Source organism: Egretta garzetta, unplaced genomic scaffold (genome assembly GCF_000687185.1).
Source record: "Egretta garzetta isolate BGI_Z169 unplaced genomic scaffold, ASM68718v1 scaffold166, whole genome shotgun sequence".
Lineage (NCBI taxonomy): Eukaryota > Metazoa > Chordata > Aves > Pelecaniformes > Ardeidae > Egretta > Egretta garzetta.
This window is the reverse complement of record NW_009260133.1, coordinates 223,576-250,140: the sequence shown is the minus strand read 5'-3', so window position 1 is coordinate 250,140 and position 26,565 is coordinate 223,576. Positions and strand designations below refer to the sequence as shown.

Genomic DNA, 26,565 nt, shown 5'->3' with positions numbered 1-26,565 from the left:
GACATACAGGCATTGATTTTGAAAAACTCAAATACTTTATGCTATACCACTCTGCAACTAAGCAAACAGCACATATCTTAATAAAATATCTGCATTTGCAGGCAGCCTATTACATATTAAGTGGCCATACACACAGGAAACAGATTTCACATATAAACACAGTAAAAGTAGTTGATAAAAGCTGATTGAAGGCAAAAGAAGGAAAAATAACTGCTTTAGCAATCAGTTTTCAGTTGTTTCAATTAAACAATAAATCTCTAGGTTCACAGTTTTAGGTTTTCAGAATGGGAGTTCATTTGATTTTAGAATATGAGAAACATTCCTATTAAAATTGCTGTCCTTCAAAACCATGCTACAAAATTCCTATGTAATTCTGTACATGGTGCAAAGAATATGCCCTCTTCAAAGCTCAGGTCTGTAAAAGCAATGTTTCTTAGAAGAAGCTAATACAATTTTATCTTTTTTGGTCTTCCAAAAATTTTTTCCCCTCCATGAATCCCAGAGCCCACTACAGACAATTGTCTGACACTCCATACCTGCCCTTTTCCCTCCCCTCACAGTGTATAATTGCACAATTAGATCTAATATTAGAGACATGGTCATGCATGTAAAATTTTTAAATTGTTTAACAAATCAGCTCATCTTTTCCAAGAAATCGCTCATCTAGCCGTCAAGTGACCAATACAATATCACCTCCCAAGATGCATGCAACAAAATTCCTGAGCTAGCCTATAGCAAATAAGTTAGGGAAGAAAGGCCTAGGGGATATATTAAGGATTAAAACAGAATATGTAGTTTCATTTATATCATGTTTGATTTATGTATATAGTGAACACTTCACCAGCATGAAACTGGTGCAACTTCATTAATTTTAAGATATGCAGAACCAATATTTGGAAGACTCATATAGTGCGTGAACTCTTCCGTACATAAAGTCATAGCACTCAGGGAAGGAGTAGAGAACTGTGAATCAGTGGCATCTACATAATATGTCCAGTTCTTTTGTCTGTAACTTTTGTTACTCACTTAGCCAGTTTCCATGGGCCAGATGAAGAAATTTTGCTTATCATATTATCTCCTCTGCAAGTTGGTGCACTTCTATGTAGGTTTAGTGCTTATATATTGCTTTAGATGTGGAACTGCTAAGAATTACCATGATCACTATAAGAACAGCATGATTTCAAGATCCAAAGATGACTTTTTAAAAAAAAAAATTAATGTTCCCTTCCTTCAACATCCTTCTCTGGCAAACAGAAAAATTACAGTGTTGCCTTGTGTTGAAAGTGAAGGACAAATTCTTTTCACAACAGTGCATATCACCACCACATCCAGGATCTTCTGTGAAAGCAAAGACAAAAGACACAGCTACCATGCCTGACAAAGTCCTGCTTATCAATTAAGCGAGGCAAGGGCCTTCACTGCCAGCAAATAAACAAGAGCCAGCTTTACTACATCATGCTGATTTATCTTTGCTGTCAGCCCTCATCAGGACACAGTGAAGACCACCAGGTGGGGAAAAAAAAAAAAATACTGTAGACCCAACCTTTCTGACAGGGTAAGTTTTTTAGTTTTAGTAAAGCAATGAAGAACCAAAAAAATAGCATTAAAAAGAGAAAAAAAAAATAACCCACATAGCCTGGAAGAGGGTATGTTTGTCAAGGTTGTACTTCCTTTTTCATGGTAACAGGTGTTTCCTCTTTGAGAAACTATGTTTTTAAAGAATAACATTTTGAGCATAAATGTAAATCAGTTCACCTTCACAGTAAGTTTCCTGTTTAATTTAATACTACAAATATTATTAAATACTACAAAAATGCAAACAACAGGAGAACTTACATCTTTTTTTACCCCAGAGGACGCAAGTGTCTAATTCTCCACAGGTCTATTTCTGACAGGATCTGAACCTCAGTGCAAGTTTCTGCTGCTGTCAGAGCTGAGTTTGCTTCCAGGTTTCCAGGGTGTAGCTCAATGGGTTAACAGCAAAACACAGCAATGCTACTTCACTCACCAGGACAGCTTAAACCTGATTTAACTTAAGATGATGGGAATCTCTTCACATACGTTAAAGGAAACTGATCCAGAACTTTAGTATAAAGAATCCCATAGTAATGGTAAGTAACATCAAACCAGGCAGAATGAAATTATTCACGTCTTAGCCCCAGACAGGGCTAATTCCTCAGTTTTTGCATGCAGTGTCATGCACAATTTGTACAGGGCCCAGTTCTCTCTGACATCAAAGAGGCTGTCTGGCAACTTGTGACTCCTTGAAGACTATGCTGGAGTGTGGCTTAATAATGAATTTGAAAGGAAGAGCAGCACCTATTTGCTAAGTAAACTCTGCTTCCTGAAGCACTTGTGGGTTTCGTTAGCAGTGACCCTTTCCAGTGCAGGCCAGAGCCAATGCTCTTAAGAAACCAGCAGCCATTCCTTGCAAAAATGCAGTCCCCGGTGGCATAGCTACTGGCTATTTTAACATATAATTCTTTGGCTTTGGTATTTAAAGGACTTCAGCTCTTCCAAGACCAGGGCAAACAAACAGAAGCAGCATAAATAATAATTGTGAAAAAGACAAACCTTTACATGAATCATCCTCAATGGGCTGCTTGAAAGCCGTTATATCATTGAAAGTGCAAAGAAATAAAACCACTTTATCCTGCTCATTTCGAATTGGAGCAATTTTCACAAAGAACCAGACAGGTGTTCCTGGAAACAAACATATCAAAAAGATGGTTAGTGGTAGGCAGAACAGTCAATGTGCTAGTTCAGATTTTTACACTTCAAAAATCAGCCTTCTGTAAATGTTAATGTCGTTTTTTTGCAAACACCTATTACGAAAAATGACAAAGCAGCTGACAAGAGTGTTAGTTATGTTCTCTGCTCTGCCTCTGATTAGCTTTTTAATCTTCAGCAATCATTCACTATTTCTGGGCTTCATCTACAAAGTGAACACTTGAACTTATGACGTGCTCTGTGATCTCCTGAAGGAAGAGTCCCGTGTACGTGCAAAGGGTGCACACAACAGAGTCTTGCTGTTTCTGTGCAGGACTTGAAAACAGGCCTACTGTGCCTAGACCATGACCATAGCACAGAGTCTCAACTCAAGAGCATGACCAATTCCGTTGACCCAATACTCTGCAAACACGGAGCACCATCCCCCAACAACTACATCAGCCTATGCCCAGCTTGAAGAGCCAGGCTCTAGGAGCTCTGGTCTAGCCTGCAAATCCTCCCATGCAAAGGAAATCCTTTGCAAGCTGCCTTTCAGCTTGCCTTGTCCTGAGCCTGCTCAAAATCACTGTAGTGTGAAGTAAGACTCCACTTAATTCAGGAGGGAACAAACCATCAGGACCAGACCATAGGCTGTGGATGGGAGTAAGCTGTACTGCATAAAACTGTACTTTTCTAATTGCTGCAGTAGACAAACTACTAATGAAAACTGCTTGAGAGATTAGAGCCTGCACATCACAGAAAAAGATGATACCAAATAATGACCCTTCAGATGCTGCTGTCAATTTTCCTTGACATCTATCCACACATATCACCTTGAGGAGAGAAACTGTCAGTCAGCCCTGCCTTTCTGTATTTCTGGCAGTTCTGCTGAGGCTGCTGAAAAGACCCTAGTGACAGCAGTGAAGTTCCATGCAATAAGACAGTGTCTACCAGTCTCATTTCACAGGAGTCACCACACTGATTTTGGTGATATTTGAGCATAAAAATACCATTTTTTAGCCTACAGTCTTAACTTCGGTCATAAAAAGATGACTCATCCAACTGTGAGGCATATGGCAATCAGGAGACTCCAGGGTCACCAGGCCTGGGCCTGCAGGGAGCTTGTACATGAGTTTTCACACTGTCCCTACACCCTCAATGATGATGAAAAAGCTCACCGTTGCTTTTGCAGACATAAGAAGTAAGAGCCAAAGAGAAAAAGAGAGGATTCAGGCTTGCTTGCTGTAAGCACCATTTCTCTTGAGTGTCCTTTGTGAGCTGTTTGGAGAGAAGGGTCTACATACCAGGGGCCAACATAAGATGTAAAAATCAGCAGGATTTCAACCATCTGGGAAAGCCAGAAAAAACAGCACCACACGTAATTTTTGTCACTCATGCAAGAAAGCCTATTTAAGAAAGGGTGACCTTAGAAGACTATTTCTTTTCTTTCTTGATCACAGGACCCTCCTCTAGGCTAGAAGTCAGATTCTCTTTCACTTGAATTGCTCAGTATTTTAACATGAGTATTACATGATACATTTCATGCAATAGTTAGTTATAGCAAGGGCCACTTGTGCTTCCTGACTGTCAAAGGGTCACAAGGAAACCTCAGGTACTTCACAAGATACTGTTCAGCAAAGCAAGCAAAGGCAGCTTTTTTTCCAGCTATGTTAATATAATAGAGGTTGTTGCCACCAGTGCCTCACCTGGCTGTTTCCCAGCCTCTGTGCTTAGCAATCTTTGCTGGCCACAGAAAGCCAGGGCATCTCCAAGACCCATGGACAATTTCCATAAATGAAGTTCAATTCCTAAGGCTCCCACCGTGCCTGCATAGCACAGGCAGTTTCAAACCCTGGCTGAGATTCCATGCCATATGTACAGCCACCTCTATAAACAGCAGGGTATATGATGCATGGAGGCCTCTGCTCAAAAAGCAGAGAAATCCAGATGGAATCACTGATGGCCATTTCTGGAGCACGCCTGCATGGCAGAAAGTATTCAGGGGTCAATATATATATATTTTTTTTATTTTATTTTTTTTTTAAAGAGTTAGCATTCCTGAACAACCCCTTCCAATAAAGTATGAGCAAACAAAAATGCTAAATGCAAGAAAAGATTCAGCAAAGTAACTGTGCCAGTAAAATCATGACTAACTTGCTAATTAGCTTGGAAGACACTGCCACAAAGCAGCCAACAGCAATTTTCAAGACAGTAACACCCTTTACACTACCCTTCCTAAAATTTCCTATCTTCACATGTGAACTATTCTGAGGCTGATCAAATCCGTATCTTGTTTTTACACAGACTCCTTGGTGACTAATTGCTTTTTATTTTACCTACTTCAACACCCTTCATGAACACTGCAACTTTTTAAACAGCCCCAATCTCCATCTACAGCCTTGCTTTTTGATCTCCATCTACATGCACTTGCTTTTTAGATTAGGGATTTTTTTTTTCCCCTCCCCAAAACCACTTTGTATTGTTTTGCTACTTCAAGCTACATGCATCCTGCTATGGGCTGCTCGTAACATTAACCTTCATAGCATTGAGGCTGAATTACCTACTCAGCTTCATCTCTGCCTCTCACAGCTATAAAAACTTATTACCGTACTTTTGAAGATGTTGTACACATCACAGAAACAGAAAGGATGCAATTCACCCTCTTATTCTGGCTATTTGTCAGATGCATGCTGTCATCTTCTGTTTATGATTATGGTATGATATGTTGTTGCAAGATTTTTTCTAACATGTTCTGAATGCAGCAAGAAGACAGACTTTTTCCTGATAACCTGTAGAAGGCTGCTGCAGGGCAAGGAGCTTGTATCAGCAGGGTTCTTACTTTTTGACTCCCACTCCTGTGCTGCATTAATTATAATAGTAAAAAGGAAAATAAAACACTGTTTTACCTAGAACCAAGTGTCGATCTTAGTGATGTGCCCCACAAGCAATGAGAAATCCTTGATAGATATCCCAGATATCCTTAATAGCTAAATCTAGGTGGTTTTGATGACTGTCACTATTTGGGTACCCTTATAATTTCCAGAGCGTCAGAATGCCACGAACAGGTTGTATTCCAAGGCTGAACATAAAATCAAGGTGGCACACATGGCCTGTGTAAGTCATCTTCCAGTTTTGGATCTAAACAGTAACACGGCAACAGCAGAAATAAGTAGATGGAAAATTCTGCCTCTCCAACAATATTCAGTATTTTTCCCTGCAGTGTGTTCCCCACCATCTTGTCAGTCTCTTTTGTGACTAGGAGACAAGTGGATATAAAGATACAATCATGAGGTGAGGGCTCACAGTGCTGCATTACATGGGCTTTCCACAGTGCTCTGCAACCAGGGGCTCATTCATAGCAGAACTGGGATCTGAACTGTAGGAACACACTGAAAGGCTCAGCTAAGATGTGGCTGTGCTCAGCTTTTTCCCCGCATGCTGGTTTAATTATCAGAAGAATTTTACTTTTTAAACATTAAACAGTTTATTTAACTATTAAACAGGAAAGCTTAAAGTATAAACCACTTATAAATCAGGTCGGAAACTAGAACTTCAACCTCCTACAGGCAGCCCTCATACTCTTGGTGTCAAAGCAGATGTCCCTGCACAGCCAGCCAATCACAGCTGGCAAGAGGCACAAACAAGGCCATTTTAATGAAAAATATGATTTTTAGATTCAGGCAGTGAACCTGCAGCACATTTCAGAGCTCTCACAGCAAAACAAGAGTAACTTACCAACATGCCCCCAGTCTGCATTGATGTACAGCCACGCAGAAATTGTTTACCAGTGTTTCCAACAATACATCTACTTTCATTTACATTTCGTGTTCAGTCCTGGCAAGCTCTCTCACTGGTGAAGTTCAATGATAATGCCAAAAAAGTAAACATTCGTGAGCCACATTGGCTTCTGTTAGATTTGGAATCAACAGTGAAAGAATCCAGAGTTTGTCTAATGGCATAGGACCAATCCTGCTAGAAAAAGGAATGCCACTTCAAAACTGATGGAAAAACAACGTGAACAACAGGGAAGAAATTAAATCTAGAAAGAAAAGCTACAGTGAACTTCAGACAGTAGCTGTAGGACCAGCCCATCTCGTGGTAACAAAGTTATGTAGCTAATTCCAGAATTAACAGATACAGCTCTTAATAGCCTTCACTGGCCTGAGCACAGTACTTACGATGTTGCCTTAAAGGCAAGACAATTTTAAGAGCTGTGATTCAAGTCCCAAGTCTTCTCCAGACTAATACACATTAAATGTCTCCACACCTTATAATTTCACATCTGTAACACAAATACTACTCTCTCTCCTCTCTTCTCTTTTCCAGTCCTGTGTATTTCAAACAACGATATGTTCAGACCCTTGCTGAGCAGGAATACCAGCATTCAACATGCTATTTAGCTTTGGTTGAGGTCCTTCAGAAACTCTCACAGTATCAAAGCGAATGAGACATTAAAGGTCTATTCCAGCTTCTCCCCTTGAGCATACTGATGACCTCCCCTTCAGTTTTCCCTCCTGTCAAACAAAAATAGGCTATAATGAAAATCAAAATCACTGTCTAAATATGCTCTTTTTTTTTTTTTCCCTAACCTTGAACCATTTCACTACAGAGGTCAGCCATTTCTCAAAACTACAAAAAGTGCATTGTTTAAATAAAACTGCAATACACACATTTTCTTTCCACAAAGTAAAAAAAAAATTGTTTATAAATACAATGAAAAAAAACCACCTTTTGACTATTCGACCAACATCTTCACTACCCTTAGTGAATGGGGCAAGTTTCCTCAAAGCAGCACAACCTCTGTGGTATTTGATAATGTCTCAATCAAACAGTTGTGAGGTAGGTATTGTCCTGAAGGGAAACAGTCAAGCAATATGGAAATGAAAAAGATAGAATCATGTGCTCTGTCTCCAATTCCTACATGCAGCAATGCAGACAGCAGGACTTCAGTTATATAAACAGCACAGCTGACCATTACAGTCACCCCTTTTGGGGTTTCACTCATGGCCAGCTACTCAGTATGAGATTGTTTCTCTCTATCCCACAGAGACCAAACAGCTTGTCCAGTAACAAATCAGCAAACCAGCTGATAAGGTGCTATCAGAAAGAGTTAGGCAAGCCGCTCTATCCACACAGATTTTAACTAGGAGCACAGAGGAGCCTGTGCCATTTGACCACGCAAGACAAAAAGCAAAAAAGTCTTCCTACAGACTCTACCTTCTAGCAGAAAGCGTGCACCTGAATGACAACAAACCAACTCAGTGTGTAGCTCACCACTCTGTGCCAATACTAATAGACCTTAAAATACATTTCCAGCACTTTAAAAGCTGTTACCTTCATGTTTTCTGCATCTGGTGCTGCTATGCATTGGCAGCTAATGCTTCTAAAGGTCAGGTCTTTACATGCTAAGATATGGATAATCAATTTTAGCCCCAAAGGTGCAATTGCTATGCATAGGGGTTATCCTATGACACTGAAAAAACACAGTAGGAAAACGGTTCAGCCCCCCTTGTACTGCAGCTGTGTTGCTATGGCTTACTGGATTCTGAGTTCTCTGAAGAACAGAAAGTGAGTATAAGAAAGGGGAAGACACAGGGAAGTCTTGAAATCTTTTCATTTTTCATTTACCCCAGATAAAATATTTAAGGATTACTACTGGGAAATCCTACTATTCTGTATATGTTTGAAGAGATGACAGCAGGTCTTGCTTGCCAACACATTTGAAGTTGACAAGATCAATGGGAATTACCAGTTTCATGGATCCAAAACACTTAAGATTTGACCTTGCTGAAGGTAGATGAACTCATGCAGATGGATTTCACAGAAGAGGAGATGCAGGTGTGCATACTGCTTGACAAATACAGAGCTAGATTTCAACAGAAGGCTCAGGAGGATACATGCCACTTTACTCCAACACCCTCAATTCTTTCCTACTTCTGGTCCTATGCAATTATTTGGTTTAGCAAAGGTTTCCATCTGGAGACGCTGCAGGCAAGCACACAAAAATATAAACGGTTTTAACCAATAACAGTTATGAGAAACTCTCCCCAGTGGTGGGCAACCACAGGTCTACCACTCTGAAGTGAATTTTGCTCTCCATAAGTTAGGATGGGGTTGTTTGTCTGTTTTTTAACCTCTGTTGAAAGCACTGGTCCCAAAGATAAGTGCAAGTAGAATATGCCAAATCACTATTTTGGACTTATTTGTCATTTTCTGACATCTAAAAGCCTTCTAATACACTGTAGGGGGGTGGTGCATGTGTTAAAAAAAAAAAAAAAAATCCAACAAACCAACCAAAAAACCCACACACAAATATTCGTTGTATTAAATTTGTTAAACACTCAAGCACACAGAAAACCAGGGAAGTGAGCCCCAGCACAAATTGAAAGTGAAGCCCAGCCTTTGGGACTCTCACCATAATATATGTACTCAGAGAAGAGCCACTGCTTATCCAAACCACTTTGCAGTGTGCAAAATAATTACCTGCAGCCAACCCTTTGGCTGCTGCCATTCCACTGGCTCCACCTGTAGAAAGCCTCGGGCGGGGGGAAGTGTCTCTATCACTCTCTGCAACACTGCTGCAACCATAGGCAATGGGAATGTCTTTGCTGAAACAGGAGACACTTGAGGACTCTTTGTAACTCTTCATGCATTTTAGCTCTGAAGAGCCCAGTCCACTTCAGATATTATTCCACTGAAGCAGATCAAGTACTGCATAGAAAAGGGTGGTAGACTTCAAATGGGCACCACCTCTTCAGAGGCAGAGAGAAGCAAGTAAATTTATATTCTTACAAAAGTTGAATTCAGCGATAATAGAAGCAATTGCATCTAGAAGAAGCCTGCTTTTGCACTGCATGTAACCCAGACATATGTTGTAGATGGAAAACTAGGTCCAAGTTTAATTTACTCAGCTATTTTAATTTATGAGGCCAACCATAAAATGTAAAAACCTAATAAATGGCTGTCAAAGTCTCTTAAGAAGTTAGATGTTTAAGCTGCATCAGTTCAAATAAGCTATGACTAAGACTAGATACAAAACATTTCTAACACATAAGGCCATATCCTTCCTTGGTGTAAACTAACATAACTCCACTGATTTCAGTGAGACTTAGCAATGTTTTGAGATTCCCATATAAAAATAAACAATACTTTCAGCATCACTGGACACTCACATCTAATCAAACAATGGAACTGAAGCTCTCACATGAAATTACTGTCAACCTGCCTGTTGTCATTTTGCAGTCCAGATGAAGGAAAGCTTTCACTTTGCCTTCTTCCAGGTATGACCGTGAATCCCCACTGAATGCAACAGGGTGGCATCAGAGCAACAATGACAAAAATCTGATGGCTGTGCACTTGCTTGCTCCAATTGTTTCCAATTATCCTGAAGGACCTCTGCATTTCTAGGAAGTAATTATTCCAGAGAATAACAATGATCATCACATATCTGCCAAGTAATCAAGGGCCTAGCTCAAGGAATCATCAAATTTCTATCACATCTTAACTTCAAGTTCTGAAAAGAGGGAGGATAGTCACTTTTGGATGAGGGGAGGGCTGGACAGAGAAAGGGGAGGCCAGGGTAGAGGCAGTATCCATAAATGCAAACATGATGAAGGCAGAAAATTGTATCATTCTTCTGAATACTACAACCTATGTTGTTTCTAGAGTTGATACTGTGAATTGCAGTGAAGCTGGTGGATATGCTGTATGTATCAATATCTGGATGGGGTATTCTTACCAGGCAACCAAGTAAATATTAGCACTGGGTCACCACCACGGAGAGTGCCGTATTAAAGAAAGAAAAAAAAAAAAAAAAAAAAAAAAAAAAAGCCTATCACTTCTAGTAGCATTATTAAATGTCTCGATCTATTGTTGACATCTCTAGTGTTAAGATCAAGACATAATTGCTACTCACATAGAGATGACTGCTGCTCATAAAGATACAAGATGAAGATTGACCTGCACTAGCAACATCATAGTTAACTTGAAATTCCTTCCTTGTTTTCCTTTTTTCCTTCCAAAAGGATAGAGATTGTATTGTTAAAACAGCTAGAAGTATGTTAAATGTGCAGGAAAACATACCAATCATTGGTACATAAAAACAGAAGAGAAACTTGCTATTTATCATGACTGTTAGTTTATAGGGAAGGAGTGGACAGGTAAAGAACAACAAAAACCTATTTGCTGCCTAATTTACTGGCTAATTTGAAGAAGAAAAATAGAACAAGGGAAGAGTAAATTGACAAAAAAAGGAAACAAGGAGCAGGGAAAAAGGTGTCTAACAAAATTCAGGGTCCCTTCCAAAACCTTCAAACTGAGAGTAGGTTGAAACGAATCATGTTTGATACCTGAGCAGGCAACTGCCATAGTCGCGGGCAGAGGTGAGGTGACCACTTAGCAGTCTGGATGCTAAGTGACTGGTAAACAAGACAGTGTTTTTCTATGATGTGGCTTATTCTGAGAAAAAGCTCCAGGATGTCCCCTTTTTGGTATTTTTCAGTTACAGTCTCTAGTGTTATTAGTCAGTCTCTGTAAAGCCACGAATCTAACAAACATAAGAATCACTGCATTTTGTTAAACTTCAAAGCAGGCTCTATGCTTTCCTTTTTCCCATGCCTGTGACCCTCTGTGCACAACAGCAGAACCATCGCAGCGCTGCTTTCTGGCATGTCGCACAACACAGATTCTGCACAGCTGGACTTTGTTCTAGGCCTCCTCTCCTCCTCAGGGAAGTACACAGCAGGGCAGGAAACATTCCTCACTCCATGGTTACCTTGCTTTAATTCTGCATAAAAGACAGAGAGGCCCCAGGCTCTACTACAAGCCATATGCTGCAGCGATGACAGAAGAGTAGCTGCATAGCCTCTTGGTGCCAAATCACTGTTAACTAAGACAGAACTCCAGACCATCCTAGATCCCAAGACTGCAGCTTATTTACTTGGCTTTGGATGCACGGATGTGAGCTGCATATGGTCCTTACAGCCTCTAACTGAGCTAGGAACAGAAATCAGCTTTAAGAAATAGGTAAATATTGGAGGCAGGTAACACTAGAAGGAAAGAAGCACAAAGCAAGGCCATTCAGATAGCGCACACAGCTTTCCAAAGGAGTTGGACCAGCAAAGCTGTGCTCCTGAAGAACCCTGAGCAGTGGCACTGTGTCAGAGGTCATGATGCTTTGAAAAAACTAAAAAGAAAAGAAAGACTAGAAGAGAGATGAAGCAAAAATATCTTGAGATTTTTTTTTTTCTCCCTAAAAGATGAGGAAAAAAAAAAAACCAAAACCAACCAATTCCATGTATTGGGCACCACTACTTCTTAGAAGAGAGATTAATTCTGGTAGAAAACAAGCAGCTCCACACATCCGCAGATCAGCACTAGCATACATAAGTGTTATCTTTTAGGTTTTGTGAAGTGCCTGTGGTTCTCTCACCAAACCCCAGCAGTCACTACTAGCTGGTCATTTCAACAAAAGACCAATGGCTCACTCATACAGGTAGACTGGATTACCTTTCCCTGGAAAACTGGTCTTTCTGACAAAAAACAAGGCAGCAATGAGGTTATCTGTTGAAAATTACATCCTAGCAGTTTGTGTTATATTTTGTGGTTAAAGTCCCCTGTTCCCGCTAACGCAGAACTGATCAAATTGATCATCATAGCTGTAACGGGAAGGAACTGTTAGCAGGATGCTTCTGCAAGGTACCCTGCCCTATACACAAAACACTACCAGTTTCATTATTAGAAGACAAAATCATTAAGAGCAAAATAAGTTACAGAATGCAGACTTCCAGCTTAACATTTGGCCAGGCTGAAGACTCCAGTGTATTTCCACTTCAGGTGACATTAAGTAGATGAAAATAACTGTGCCGTGACATAGTACACACTAGATGAGACAGTAAGTTTTGGGCAAGTAGTTCATCTGCTGACACGTGCAGTTACAGACAGATTGAAATTCCTAGGAAAAAAATCGTATCAAAATTACAGAATTTTTGTCTAAAACAAAAGACAGTTTCGACTGAAAGTGTCAGAAGTAGTTCAGCTTCTAAAACAAATGGTGGGTTCTTTTTATTCCAAAACTACATCTAAATACTGGTTTTGCTATATCAAATTTTTTAAAACTCAAAAAATATGTTCTCTGTAACAGAAATCTAAACAAGCACAAACCTAGCTTGTGTATTATCATTGCTGATGTAATCTTGAGTGTTGTCTTAAAGCATCACACACAAACTGCTCTAAACATCAGAACAAGTTAGAGAGCTTTGCCTGCCTCCCTGAGAGACTTTCATCCCTAATGTTCTCATTTCTCCCTTGCAGATCAACGGGTAGAATTGGGGCTTATTTAGCCCTAGATAAAGCACAGTCCTCCAAGCTGAGAGACTTTCAGTATACACTAAAATTTAAAATGACTTTACACACCTATGTTAATGAACAAACCAATCAACTACTTACTGTTCTTCTTGTACATCAAGATTTCAAAGGAGTTCATCTCATAGTTCTCGAATGTTTGCCGGACCTTGTCAATTGTGTCTTTGTCTGTCAGCTCTCCATACATAAAACTGCAAATTAAGCGAGAAATTCAAGTCAGATACTAGACAAAGACACAAAACCATTTGTTTACAGTGTGAAAAGGACCTATTTAGAAATAGCCCGTCTTTGATTTTGATTCACCTGGAAAGCATATTTGATAGATGCAGCCCCAGGAGATAAAAGACAAAACTGGAATAAACAGATTACTTTTCTCCTCAAGCAACAAGCACAACACTACAAGCTATTTAACAGAAAATAAATCTGTTCTCAAATACCTGCAGGTGCTGCTTTTTTGCATAACTTCTGCTCTGTGATATCCTGATAGCTTGCAAAATCCATCGTTGCTGTAGACAATGGGCCAATCCACTATCTGGGCATTACCCAAGACAAAATTAGTATCTGTTTGGAAGAACACATCAGTTAGACATTAGACAAGGCTATGGTTGCATTAGAGGAAATACTCATTTCAGGACCTAATCCTGATTGCTTCAGTCCCTGCACAGTTTTTCCCAGATACTATTCCCACTGCAGTCAACAGGATTAATTCCCAGTTTTAATTATAAGTAAATTCTTACTAAAAAAAAAAATTAATTACTCATGCAAAGCTTAAAAGGATGGGTTTATGCAAATGAAACACATGACAGTTAAGCAGGTAAAATTCATCCCTTGACTGAGGACAGATTCACCAAACTGTTGCCCTCTGTGCCACACGCACTGATCTACCATGACACTCAGTTTGAATGTGAAGCCTCTTCCACACGGCCAAAAGAGCACATGACCAATATTTCTTATATTTCTTCTCTCTGAATGTAGACACAGTGGCTCCTCTCAATACAGCCTTCACTGCTGGCCACACAAGTTCAAACACTTCTTTGTGTGACGTGCACAGCACAGCGCTCCAAACTAGACACCAGACAACTAGGGTCAGTACTTACACCAGTAGAAAGAACTTTTTGTTTGCTGTACAAGCCAGAAGGAGTTTCAACCGGTAAGAAAAAAAAAAATCAGAGCAGGATTCACACCTCCATCCTCACTGGATCTGTGTGTCCTACTTTTTTTTTTTTTATGACTGATACCTCATTCAAATTATGAACATACTCAATGCTGGGCCCAGAACTCACTTTTCTCTGCTGCTTTGGCTCTTCTGCAGTCAACTACACCTGTGCCAAGACAGACAGCAGTGCTGCTGCTTGGGCACTGGCAGGCAGGTGGAGATGGTGGCTCCTTTCACAGCTGCAGAGATCCCCTGGCTTTTGAAAGAAAGGCTAGGCAGCTATATGAGATTAAAAGGCATTCCATATTTAAGGGGAGCCTTTAAGGGAGTCCACTACGCTGTCTACTTTTCAGGATCTGCCCCCAACTGCTGAAACCTATGTAGCCATCATTAATGCTTCCTGCAACCAAGAGACACAAACAGGACATTTTACCTATTAATTGCAGAGAGTTTTGTTTATTTTAACTTTCCCTTTCAAAATCTTTTGTCCCATTGCAAACTTCCAGTGGGTTTAAATAAAACATTCCTGTAGCTATCTAAATCCATTGTCCAATCCCATGAGCATGATTAAGTGTATCTTTATACATTCTTTAGAATGAAATACACCAGTAGTATAACTTCAGGACATTTTAACTGCTTTGTTTCTCACAGCCTCTTTTAAATACCATGGGGTTTTGCTTGGTTGAAGCACTTTGCTCCAAAAACAATACGTCTTTTACCCCTTCCTATGAATAAGTAAGCCAGGTCATTTCTCATTGCTAAAGCAAGTGCTTTTGAGTGTCTATTATAAACACTGCATTGCACTGTGTTAGGATATTTTTAAATTCTCATCAGGAAGTACAAAAAATTGACAAAAAAATGCAAATACAAATGTTAGGTCAGATCCTGCCCTGATCTGAATGGTGTTATTTCATGCATGCATTCCTTCTCAGCATCGCCCCTTTTCATAAGGTAACTTACCCTCTCTCCACACCTCCTCAAGAGCTCCTTGAAGAGCTTCTATTAACTTAAGCAGTGACCTTCCTTTCACACTTTAATAATGTCTTCGGATAAATAATCTCTTTTTTTTTTTTTATTAAAAAAGAGGGCACTTTTCTGATGACCATTACTGTGTTAATCCTATTTTTATCTAGCCTTGCAATGTTTCTGTGAGGTAGGACAGTGCTCTTATCCCCTTTTTGCAGGTAAAAACAAAGCACTAAGTCTACAAGGGGACTTAAGCACCAAAAGGTGAGACTGCTACAGCCTAGCCCTAGATGCCCAGCTCCCAAAGGCTTGGGAGCTGGAAGCTCCATGTGTAGTGTTGGTGAAGTAGAACTGAAAAACATTAGCACAGCAAATAGAAACCTGACCAAGTTAAAATGTGGAAGCCAATGAAAAAAGGGGAAGAACTTCTTTACTTCAAGGGTGACAGAGCACTGGAACAGGCTGCCCAGGGGGGCTGTGGAGTCTCCTTCTCTGGAGATATTCAAAGCCCGCCTGGATGATGTCCTGTGCAACATGCTCTAGGTGAACCTGCTTTAGCAGGAGGGTTGGACTAGATGATCTCCTGAGGTCCCTTCCAACCCTTGCCATTCTGTGTGTGTGCATGTGATTTTTTCCCTTTCCTATATTGCTTACAATACCTAATATTTTAACACAAGCCTAGTTCTCACAGGCAATACCCAAGATTAGTTGCCATTATTGCAGAAGCTAAAAAAAAAAAATAAAAAAAAAATCACATTTTCACTTGCTTACCTTCTGGCCCAATAAAGCCGTACTGGTTTTGGACTGGCAGTTTCCAAAGGATGCTTAGAGAATATGCAAAAATTCCCCTCTGCCCCGACAGCCTGGCCGTTTGGATGTTCTACTACAAGATGTGGGGCTACCTGACGGCGGTGAAAGCTCAGCCTTCATTTCAACTCCTGAATGACCATTCTAATTTTCAAGCTGCCAAAGAAAGCAGATGCCAACAACCTCACCATATGGGTTTTTAAGTCAGTGTGACTTGGCTGTTGTACTTTATGCATCCCTACCAGGCAATCCTGTTAGGTTACATCGGATGAGCCTCTCTGGGAGGTAGAGGTAGAACACTTCATTGGAGAGTCCAGGTTGGGTTTAGTTGCGAGTTACAACCAAGCTGAAGTTGGACCCATTCTCTGGAGTCAACACCATACCCCGACTCAACTTTGGGCTTAATCCCCCAGCTCCATCACCACACTTCTTTAGTGCTTGCCCTGGGGTGATCCCTAGATCCAAAAAAATGCCCTGCATGGACCAGTGTGCTTGGGAACTCCCCATGCAGCTGACAGCCTGCAGAGAAGGCATTGGCCCCTGTCAGCACAGCAGCCAGGCAGCTGACAGAAGCTGTAGCATAGCACCATCCAAACTGCCAGGCCAGGAAAGAGGTTTCCAACCTACCGCTCTCTGCCCCTTTCCTTGGGGAGTTCCTTTGTTCCTGATTTTGTCGCAAAGGGAAAGAATCTGCATTGGTGGTTTCCAAATTTCCTGTACCCACTTTTGTTTTATTAACTTGCTGTGGCCTAACAGCCCACAGAGGGGGAGCCCCAGCATCTACAAAGAAAGGGTCTTGGAGACAAATAGGAATTTCTTCCCAGTTACTCAATCCTCTTCCCAGATCTCTTTAAAGACAAAACAATGACACAACGGTGCTTCTGTGCCTACGTGGAGAACACGTCTGCATTTCTTCAGAAGGAGTATCTCCGACAACAGTGTTTTGCCTGCGTGAACACTGGCAAGACACAGCATAAAATAAGGACTCCCACTTATAACTCCCCTGCATAGTTTATTCTGACAGATAACCCGGAGGTAGAAGGGCTGTTCTCATTGCTATCATTTACATTCAATTGCATTGACATCCCTGACAATGTGCTGCTTGGAGACAGCTCATAATCTGTAAAACAATTGTTCCTAACATAAGAAAATATTAAATAATATCCACTGAGGCAAATGTTGCCTCTCCATCTGCAGGGACACAGGGTCCCAGAGGCCAGGAAACAGCTGTGGCTTTGTTGCACAACAAGCACGAGGGGAACTCTTTGAGCATCACAGGGCAAAGCCTCTTGGGGACTCACAAGTGGGTCAACAAGACCGGGAAAGGAGTTGGTCAGAGGAAGACTATGAAGAAATCCACTGCTAAATTCTCTTCAAAGACAGGAGGTAAAACACACACGTGATAGCTGCAGTATTGAAACTGTTTAGTGACTTGAGGCACCTCTTTGAAAAGACTCAAGGACTCCCTTTCTAGGAACTCAATTTCTAATACAATGCCAATTGGGTTAGCGGTATTGCCTGGCCCAAGGAGAAGCTGTAAGCATCACTGACCCTTCTTATCAGCTCCAAGAAGAACTGAGCTAGGAGATGGAGAGGGTGAGCTCATATAAAAGAAGACCTGGGGTTCCGGCTCATGCTGCATTTGGCACAGTCTGAGCAAGACCATTGGGAGGCATAGAAATATGCAAAAGTGCAGCACAGAGCACAACATGCTGTGGAAACACAAGTAAGAACTATAGCATCTCAAAGACAGCACGGTTACTTGCACAAGAAGGGTGGACTTCTGTGATGAGGGTCTGCAGCACTGGTTACTTAGTGAAGTGCCTCACTTCATATTTTCTAGCCTACGTTTTCCACAAGCCAGTTCTGTTCACTGCGGTATATCCACATGTCTGCCTTTACACACTCAAATGTCAGACCCATTTTGGATTATTGCTTTAAACTAGACACAGCTGCTTTAAAGCAACAAGAAAAACATTTTAACTTCTTCCCAAATACACAAAAGGATTTTGCTCAGTCACTGAAACCAATACTTTCCTCCACTCACAAAATACACCATCGCAGAAGAATCAGATGTTTTTCCAAATAAGAGCGATCCTTTAATGACAGAAAGCCTCCAGAACACTCAGCTTCACCAAAACTACTGTATCTACTGAGTTTTGTAACATAGAATCATAGAATCATTTATGTTAGAAAAGACCTTTAAGATCATCAAGTCCCACCATTAACCTAACACTGCCATTCCACCACTAAACCATGTCCTTACATATAGTGCTTTGTTTAACCAAAACCGTCCATCAGCTCAAACCTCCAAAATGCCTGAGGACAAGAAGAACCTCACAGACATGCATCTGGTCAGGACTAGCTGACTGAGGAGAGATCACCTCCTTGCAAAGAGCATGGAGCAAATTATTAAAATGCTTCCTCCCTACCATTCCCCAGCACCGCTGCACATTTGTGCCCATAGCATCCCAGCCTCTCCTGTAAGGTGGACCTTGCCAGGCTGAGCTCCCCACCTCTTTCCAGAGGCCAGCATGCAAGATCTGCCTTCCCCATCCCCTCAGTGACACATAGGCTTGCTTCTGGGACACACTGGTCAGAGACCAGCAGCCAGATACATTCCCACAACGCTGCCAGACATGTTCCCATGTTGCTGCCTGTACAGAGGAAGCACATGGAGGTGACCAAGAGGAAGCCTCTGCTCAGTGAGCTGCAGCACAGACCTTGGGAACAACAGAGGCTGGTGTCCACCGCACTTTCAAATACGTATGCAGGTCTGCCACAGCCCCCCACAAGTGTGCTCAGGTCGGCACAGTGCACAAATGTAATTTAAATATATTAATATCTTTTTCCACATTCATCACACAAATACAAAATTCACAAGATTTGCTCCTGATTTATTCCCCTCTCAGTGAAAGGAGAGCCAGGCTCACCATGGTTGGAAGATCTGCTCCTCACCAAACTTGCTAATTCTCCCATCAGTCTCCAACAGATCAGAAATTGCCCTCCTCATTCCAGACCACAGCCTTCACCATGTTGGGTGAGGACATAACCCTGGTTATTGAGACTGGCATGTCTTTTTCTATTTTTATCATGTCTCAAACTCCTCCCATGGATCTTCAGTGCAGTAAACTTAGACCTCTAGCATTACAAAGCACAAACCACTACTACAGCAGAACAGAAAGAACTGCTTAGTAAATAGGTTTCTTACCCTACCCATCGTCACCGGGGATAGAGGTGGGGGATACAGCCTCCTTAGCTACTGTTGCCTTAGCAGGGCATAAAGCAGCATAGGTGCAGCATAAGAAACGTGCTGTAAGCAAAAATCGTGTGCAACTGTCATATGATTAAAGACAGTATCACAGAGCTTAAGTACAAGGGACAAATGAGTTTCTCAATAATTCTGGTATTTACAACCTTGTGAATTTGCATCACGAGTAGTATCATTTGGACAGGGGGGAAAAAAAAAAAGAGATGGATGATTTCATTTTTGGTAGGGAACACAATGCATGGAAATAGAATGTTGTTTATAAGCAGGCCTGTCAAAATTGCTACAGTCACACAGCTCATATCATGCTTTTGCTTTAACAATTTGCAAAAGATAGGTATGTATGAATTTTTGTTCGTGTTTAGTCTTAGCTTTGAAAAAAGTAAAATCAGCAGCATTTAGTCACACTGATTAGTTATATTGTTCAAATGTAACTTCTGAGGTCAAAATACGGCCCTAAATCAGTACAAATAAATTGAACTAAATTTCAAGTATCTATTCAATCCTTTCTTTGCATACATGGGATTCAAGGTTCACACTTCAGGGAGGAAAGACACAGGAACCAGCCAAGTCTTCATCTTAATGGAAGTGCTGTAACTGTATTCAAATCAAGTATAGAGCTGCTTAAAGGACTGAAAGACTATTCACATGGTAAAATAAAAGTAATAAGACTAAATTCTGCTCTTCCACCCACATTCTCCTGTAGAAGTCAATGGTGTTACATGGATACAGACATCCACTCAGCATCTCCTTGTATTCATTCCTAGAGTGGGAGTGCATCAATGTTTAAATATCCCACTGAACAACTTGATCTCTCCATAGAATAATAATATAGTAGCCACAGAATTGTACATCCTTAATATCAAGACCAAATTATTTTAAGCTGTAGCCTCACTCTAATACAAAACAACATATTATAATACCTTACAGATAGGTTCATTTGGGCTTACGTGTTTTATAAGAGTTTTATATAACTATTTATTTTACAGAAACAAAAATGGATTTAAAAGCTCCTTGGCTGCTACAGCATGAACACAATCCACTACATGCAGGCATTTCATGCTTTATTCAAACATGACTTACGCTGTCATGCATACTCCAGAGCATAGCACAAGTACAGGCTGAAAAGAATTATTAAAAAAATGTATTTCATCATACTTACCACAAATAACAAAAGAGACACTAACTAAAACAACAACTTCAAGTAACTCAGTTTGAATCATGACGGAAAATGAATGCTAATTTCAGCCAGCAGTATAGATAAAAACTACTGGCTTCACCTCAGCATTTGTTATTTCACATTGTTACAGCTAATATTTCACAGTAGACCTCTACCATGAGAAAAGTTTAAATTGAAAAGAATACATCCTTCCTTCCAACATTAGTAGCTGTAAAATCTTCACAATTATCTGTATTTTTTAAAAATAGAGCAAATTAGTGCAGAATAATGGAACAATAATAGCTGAAATGGAAAGTGCGCAGAAGCTGTCATATGTATTTTATGCATAGCATCATTCCTTCCCTATCCCTGAAGTACTGTCCATAATGAGAAATTTAAAAAAAAAAAAAAAAAAATTTGACAAATGTGATGTTAGCATGAGATAATTTTCAGAAATTAGAAAGTTCATCATTGCACCGTTCTTAATAAAGGACAAAAATACTGGTTAGCAGTGAGACTTCACCATTTAATTGGTCAGGGTTTTTTTCCCCCATCTGATCTTAAAAGAAATCCAGGAAAAAGCATGTTTTAGTTGCATCAATTATATGGGTCTTCCATCAGTTTAAAAGAAGCCTATTGATTTACTGATTATAGCTACAGCCAACAAAAGCCTTAAAAGCATTTGACAAGACCTAACTCCCTGCTCACTTTTAGCTATATGAGTTACAAAAATGCATTAACAAATTCTCCAATGAATGGGTTTCATTAAGATTTGTTTTATGATCTTGTTCTAGGATTTAATGCAGAAATGGATTGATATGTTGAGTTATCACAATAGAACTTCTTGAGCTTTCAGAACATTAATTTTAAAACACATTCTCTATCATCTCAGTGTTGTATGGGGTTTTTTTCTTATTATCTATAAAAGTCATTTTAAGGAAATCAGCTCATACATTTCTAAATGCATAAAGATGCACACACAAAACTAGAAGCTTCTGGCCTAGTAAAAGCCAGCAAAAAAAACATTGTATAATATTCAAGTGATACTCAGAAAAAAACAGCCTGTCAATAGTGAATAGATATTTTGATGTACTGACGAATTGTATGAAAAACATGGATGAAAATAAAAGCATTTCCACAGTTGTAAACTTAGAAAAGAAGGAAGATCAGGAAGAAATAAAACCCTTTCCTTTGTTTCATTCTCAGTTTGGGAACGCATCCTTAACATGGAACCAACAAGTTGTCCCCTTGTGGTTTTTGCAAGCCTGCTGCTTTCATGGCTAAATGTCTTGTTTTAATCAGCGCCAACAGACAGACCTACACTCATGGACTTTAGTCAGCCAAAAGTGATTTTATAGGAAATCTTGAATAAACTGAGTCTTGCGGGATTAGATACAAAAGGGTACAGACTCCAGTTCAACCACTGGATGCCAGATTTGTAGAGGATAACATTCATTTTGCCTTGCACAGGGCAAGCTGCAGTAATGGCAAGAGAAACAGAATCTTCAGCTAAAGCACTCTATACATATAGCACCATGTTATTACCGATCCAGCAGTTTTCCATGCACTTTTTGCAAGGTGTGACTCTGGCAAAGAGCCTTCCGTACAAGTGAAGAAAAGCCTGCTCCAGGCCAGTCCCCTCTATTCCATTACCTTGGATTTTTTTATTCTGAAATTAACCCACTGAAGTCCAGAAGGTGGATGAGACTTCAAACTGACAGTACGGAGCAGAAAACCTCCTGCATATCTGCTACAGTCTTCCACGTCAGCCCATTTGGGAGCCTGAAGAACTAAGATGACTTAACCCAGACATTGCACCTCATAAGGAATACCTTGATATTGCTCTTCCCTGTGCACAGTTAACTTCGTCCTCTTCAGTACTTTCATGTCTAAAACAGTCACTAAAATACATTTCCCTATTCAACAGAACCTCACTAGACCACCCTAGGATGCAATTTACCTGCAGCACAAGGCTTCTGAGCTGGTACTCTGCAACTAATGAATTTCACGCAGTGTTGCTTGAAGATTCATTGAAAATTATGAAAAATTATGAACTTTCAGAAAGCTAAACATATTCTATTACAAGGAAACAGAAGAGTATATTCGACCCCAAAAACGTGCTTGCTAACTTGAACAAAAGCAGTCCTTTTCTCAGTAGGAAAATACCTTCTTGATGAGTGACGCTATTTTCTGGAAATGCTGCAGTACTGTGAGGTACCCCAGTGATGCCCAGGACCTGACTGCCCTTGGCACATCACATGCAGAAGGAGCAATGCAGAGCTTGTCACGTTTGTGCATGTGTTCCCTACCAACATAACAGCTCAGGAGTCTGAAAGCGATTAGACCCACGACACTTAAGATAGTAAACCCTGCCTTTGAAGAAGCATGCCTATAGTGCTTCTGGACCCAAATCACTCTAGCTGCAAGCCAGGTCTGCATCATACCGTGCTGTTTGCTGCTTTAGGTTTTGAAGGGAAGGCAGGCAGGGCCAGGTTGCGTCAGACACAGCGCTGTCAGGTTAAGGATCCTTTGCAACATTTAATTTAAATGAATATTTCATTTAAATGAACGTTTCATTCAAGTGCAAAAGTATGAAAATAAAACTCAGTTTAGTTCTTCATTCTCTGTCAATTCCCTTTGCATTTCTCCCTGGCTGAACACAAAAAAAAAAAAAAAAAGGTTTTTCACTTTATAATAATGTTAATTTCTCTCCTAGGTCTCAGGCAATGGTACAAGGTTAGCATGCCCAGGTTGCAGAATGTTTATTGTACTGGGACTTTATAGTCTCCAATGGAAGTAATGCCATAAATCATGGAAATATCTGTTATTCTCAGGATTTGTGTTTGAAGGTGCTTTTTCTTTCCCTCTGCAGAGAAACCTCTGCATTCCCCATCAAAGGGTGCAGGTTTGCTTCCATACCTGACATCTTCTCAGGGTGTTCCCAAGGGATTTAGTGAAAGCAAGACTAAATTCACACAAGCCTTACGCCCTCTAACCTCCCCTTCTTCCAACCTCCTCTTTTAGTCAATAAATCAGAAAAGCATCTGTGACTTCCACTGAAATTCCAAAGGCATGTAAACACAGGGCTTCCTTTTGCTATCCTTACACATACACAAATTATCACATACCTCAGTGAGAATTTTGACCAAGGAAGGACTGCAGAATCTATCAGCATTTACATAAACTTAAAAGTATTTTTGCCTCCAGTTATTGATAAAGCATTGGAAAAAAAAATCACAAAGAATCAGTATTCTCTATAACATACTGCACCATTTGAATTGGGTGCCTTGGCCATGAACCAAGATTATAACTGTTATTGTTATAGTGCTTGTATACAGTGGGTGTATTACATTACCCAAGAAAAACATTAATATCACATTAGCAGTAACCATCAGGGGCTAGTGATTCTTTACATACTGCACTGTTTTACGGCATGGGCTCATTTTCTGTCCCATTGGGTGTTCTGGTCTTTAAATATTTCAATGCTTCAAACAAATTTTTTTCAAGAAAGCACTACATGCAACATTTATTTTTCTAGCTCTACACAGCTAGTATAGAAACACAGCTTTTAAACATTAAATACAAGACAAGGAGGATTATGGTGTCCCTCATTCCAAAGAGGAAAGAACCTTAAGTTCTCACTTCATCCAAAGGCTGCCTTGTGAGAAGAAATCGCAGAGGCCCAGATGAGGTCCACAGGTCTTGACGGATGACACGTTATATATTCGTAGCCCTCTGTGTGTTAGCATAAGGCCATCCCATCCCAGGATGGGCTCAGGAATTCTCAATTCCTTCTTTACTCCAACGCATGGAGAAGAAATACTGTGCAGCCTCTAACCCTAACATAGCTCTTTTGGCTAGCATTTAGTGCATGAGAACCTGTCTCAGTTGATTCGCAACCTAAGAAGCGGCTCTCATCCCTAATAACTCTAAAGGAGACAATTCAGACCAACAGAGTTTGAGGAGAGTCATGCTGCAGATGGTGTGATATAAACACGAACAAAATACCAACCCTAACAGAAAAACCCTGAGCTTGTACACCTATGTACACTGCTGTTACCTTTATGCACTGAAGGTGCATCACCTTACCAGTCCCAGATCTAATATGAAATTCCTTGTTAAACTACAGGTAAAAAACAGTATAATTAGTGCTGTCCTTAGAGCAATGCTTCCAAAAGAGGTTGCATGCCAATAACTTCGTTATTGCCATACAGCCTCTTGCACTGAGTTAACACCCCCTGCCCCAAACATAACACCTAGCAATAATGCGTTTTCCTCAGTTCACCTGTGACTGTGGATGCATGTCATATACAAGTGCCTTCAAATGAAGCACTTCACTATTTCTGTCCTATGATCAAATTCCTCTCCTTTCAAAGGGAACCCTCCCCAAATTAGGAACATTCCTATATCTGTATCAACTCAATATCTGTTGGCACTACTTAACTTGCTTGCATGTGCCAGCAAATACAGTTTGACAACAAGCCCAAGGTTTATTTGGCAAATCCCAAATGGCCTAGATAGTTTCATTGTGGGTCATGTTACTACCCAATTGAATGAAACCAAGAAGGGGGAGCCAAACCTCAAGCTTTATGGGCCCATTTAAGCACTCATCCTGTGGGCATCCCAAATCATCTTAAGGGCCAAGTAGGCAGGCCAAGACGAGACAGACAACACAGAACCAGCATGTTTCCGTGCTGCCCCCATGCTGGCCAGCACAGCCCTGCCTGATGAGGGGAGAAAGGAGAGTATCCTTGTCTCCTGAACGAGACAGAGGTTAGAAGAGGCTGATGGTCCCACGTTAGAACTGATTCATACAGCATTCGTATGTGACGGCATCACATTTACAGCAGAGCTGGACTGGGTCCAGCAAAAACTAGAAGGCAGACTACAGAAGAAATGGGCTTCTAGACCTGAGTCACTTCCCCAAGCTTCTCCTAATATGTCCGAACTGTGCATCACTTCCTACCAAGCTTAATCTAAAAACTTGTATTGATTACAGCCCTGAGGACTTGCTGCACATTTGGAAATGGAGTGCTGTCATTTTACCTGCGCTGTCTAGCACCACGCTCAGTTATGACACCTTCTTGATAATGGGGAAAGAGAGGAAGAAACAGAGCATAGCTTCTGCTGCACGATTCCTCCCATCTCCAAACCTCAACTGATTTATTGCATCAAGGTCTTGGCACTGAAAATCAAAAGAGAAACTTGGGTTTTAACCAAGAAAATAATCTACAAACTCAAGACAGTTTTGAGAAAATCCTTAGATACCTGGTGTTGGAAGATTAGAGAAGCAACCTGAAGGTGATGAAATGTAACATTTCATCTTTAAACAACAACAAAATAGGGCAAGATTCACTCTAAGAATGGTGAGTATTTTTTCAGTAATGCATCTTCCAACACCTTCCCTTCTACAGCAAAGTTGGAGAGAGAAACAACCTATAAAGAGAGCCTCACAATTTTATGTGAAAATATGGTCTTATCAAAGGCTATTTCTCCAAGTATCACCTAGCTGGAAAAAAAAAAAAAAAAAGAACTGAAAATCATTCCTTGGATAATTTGAGTTTTTAGTTGCTTATCAAGAGAGTTAATTGTCTTTGCCTTATCAGAACAAACTGACTATATTTTTAATTAATTAAGTCATCTTGTCTTCAAAAGGAGCTTGATCCTGGGTATTCTCAATCATACCAGAAGTTCTTAATCCCTTAAGTAACCCCACTGAAGTCAATGGAAGCATTAAAAATGGCAGAACTTGGGCTCATAGCTTTAAAGAAATGCACATGCTTAGGTTCATATAAATACATAAATGTTTGCATGGTCGTAGGCTTACTGGGGGAACAGCTTTTGGTAAGTCCCTAAGTGAAAGAATCTGGATAACATTAATGCATATTTGCATGCAATTGTGAAATTCAAGTCATTTTCCACTCCACAGTTTTCCAAGAGAAAAAACCTGGTTACGGCGCACGAGGGGAAAAAAAAAAAAAAAAGAAAATTGTCTACCCTCAGCCCTCAAAATGGCAAACTCCCTCCTCACTTATGACAAATCTCCCTTCCCAACTCAGACCGGCAGCCCTCCCCGATCCCCAGCACCGGGCTCTCCCTTCCCAGAGACCATCTTGAATCCCCGCACCGCCTCCCCGG

The 26,565-nt window shown here is 40.5% G+C and overlaps 1 protein-coding gene across 1 annotated transcript in view; it reads right to left on the bottom strand.

Annotated features, from left to right (window-relative positions):
- The window catches only part of KCNH1 (potassium voltage-gated channel subfamily H member 1), a 174,440-nt gene extending 160,816 nt beyond the window's left edge, over nucleotides 1–13,624 (bottom strand). Inside the window, exons 1-3 of the mRNA XM_009641563.1 lie at nucleotides 13,509–13,624; nucleotides 13,156–13,262; nucleotides 2,575–2,703 (exon numbers count right to left, since the gene is read on the bottom strand). Of these exons, the coding sequence (XP_009639858.1) occupies nucleotides 2,575–2,703; nucleotides 13,156–13,262; nucleotides 13,509–13,531 (259 nt within the window). The 5' untranslated portion in view covers nucleotides 13,532–13,624. The remainder of the gene's footprint in view (nucleotides 1–2,574; nucleotides 2,704–13,155; nucleotides 13,263–13,508) is intronic.
- Between the last annotated feature and the right edge of the window lie 12,941 nt (nucleotides 13,625–26,565).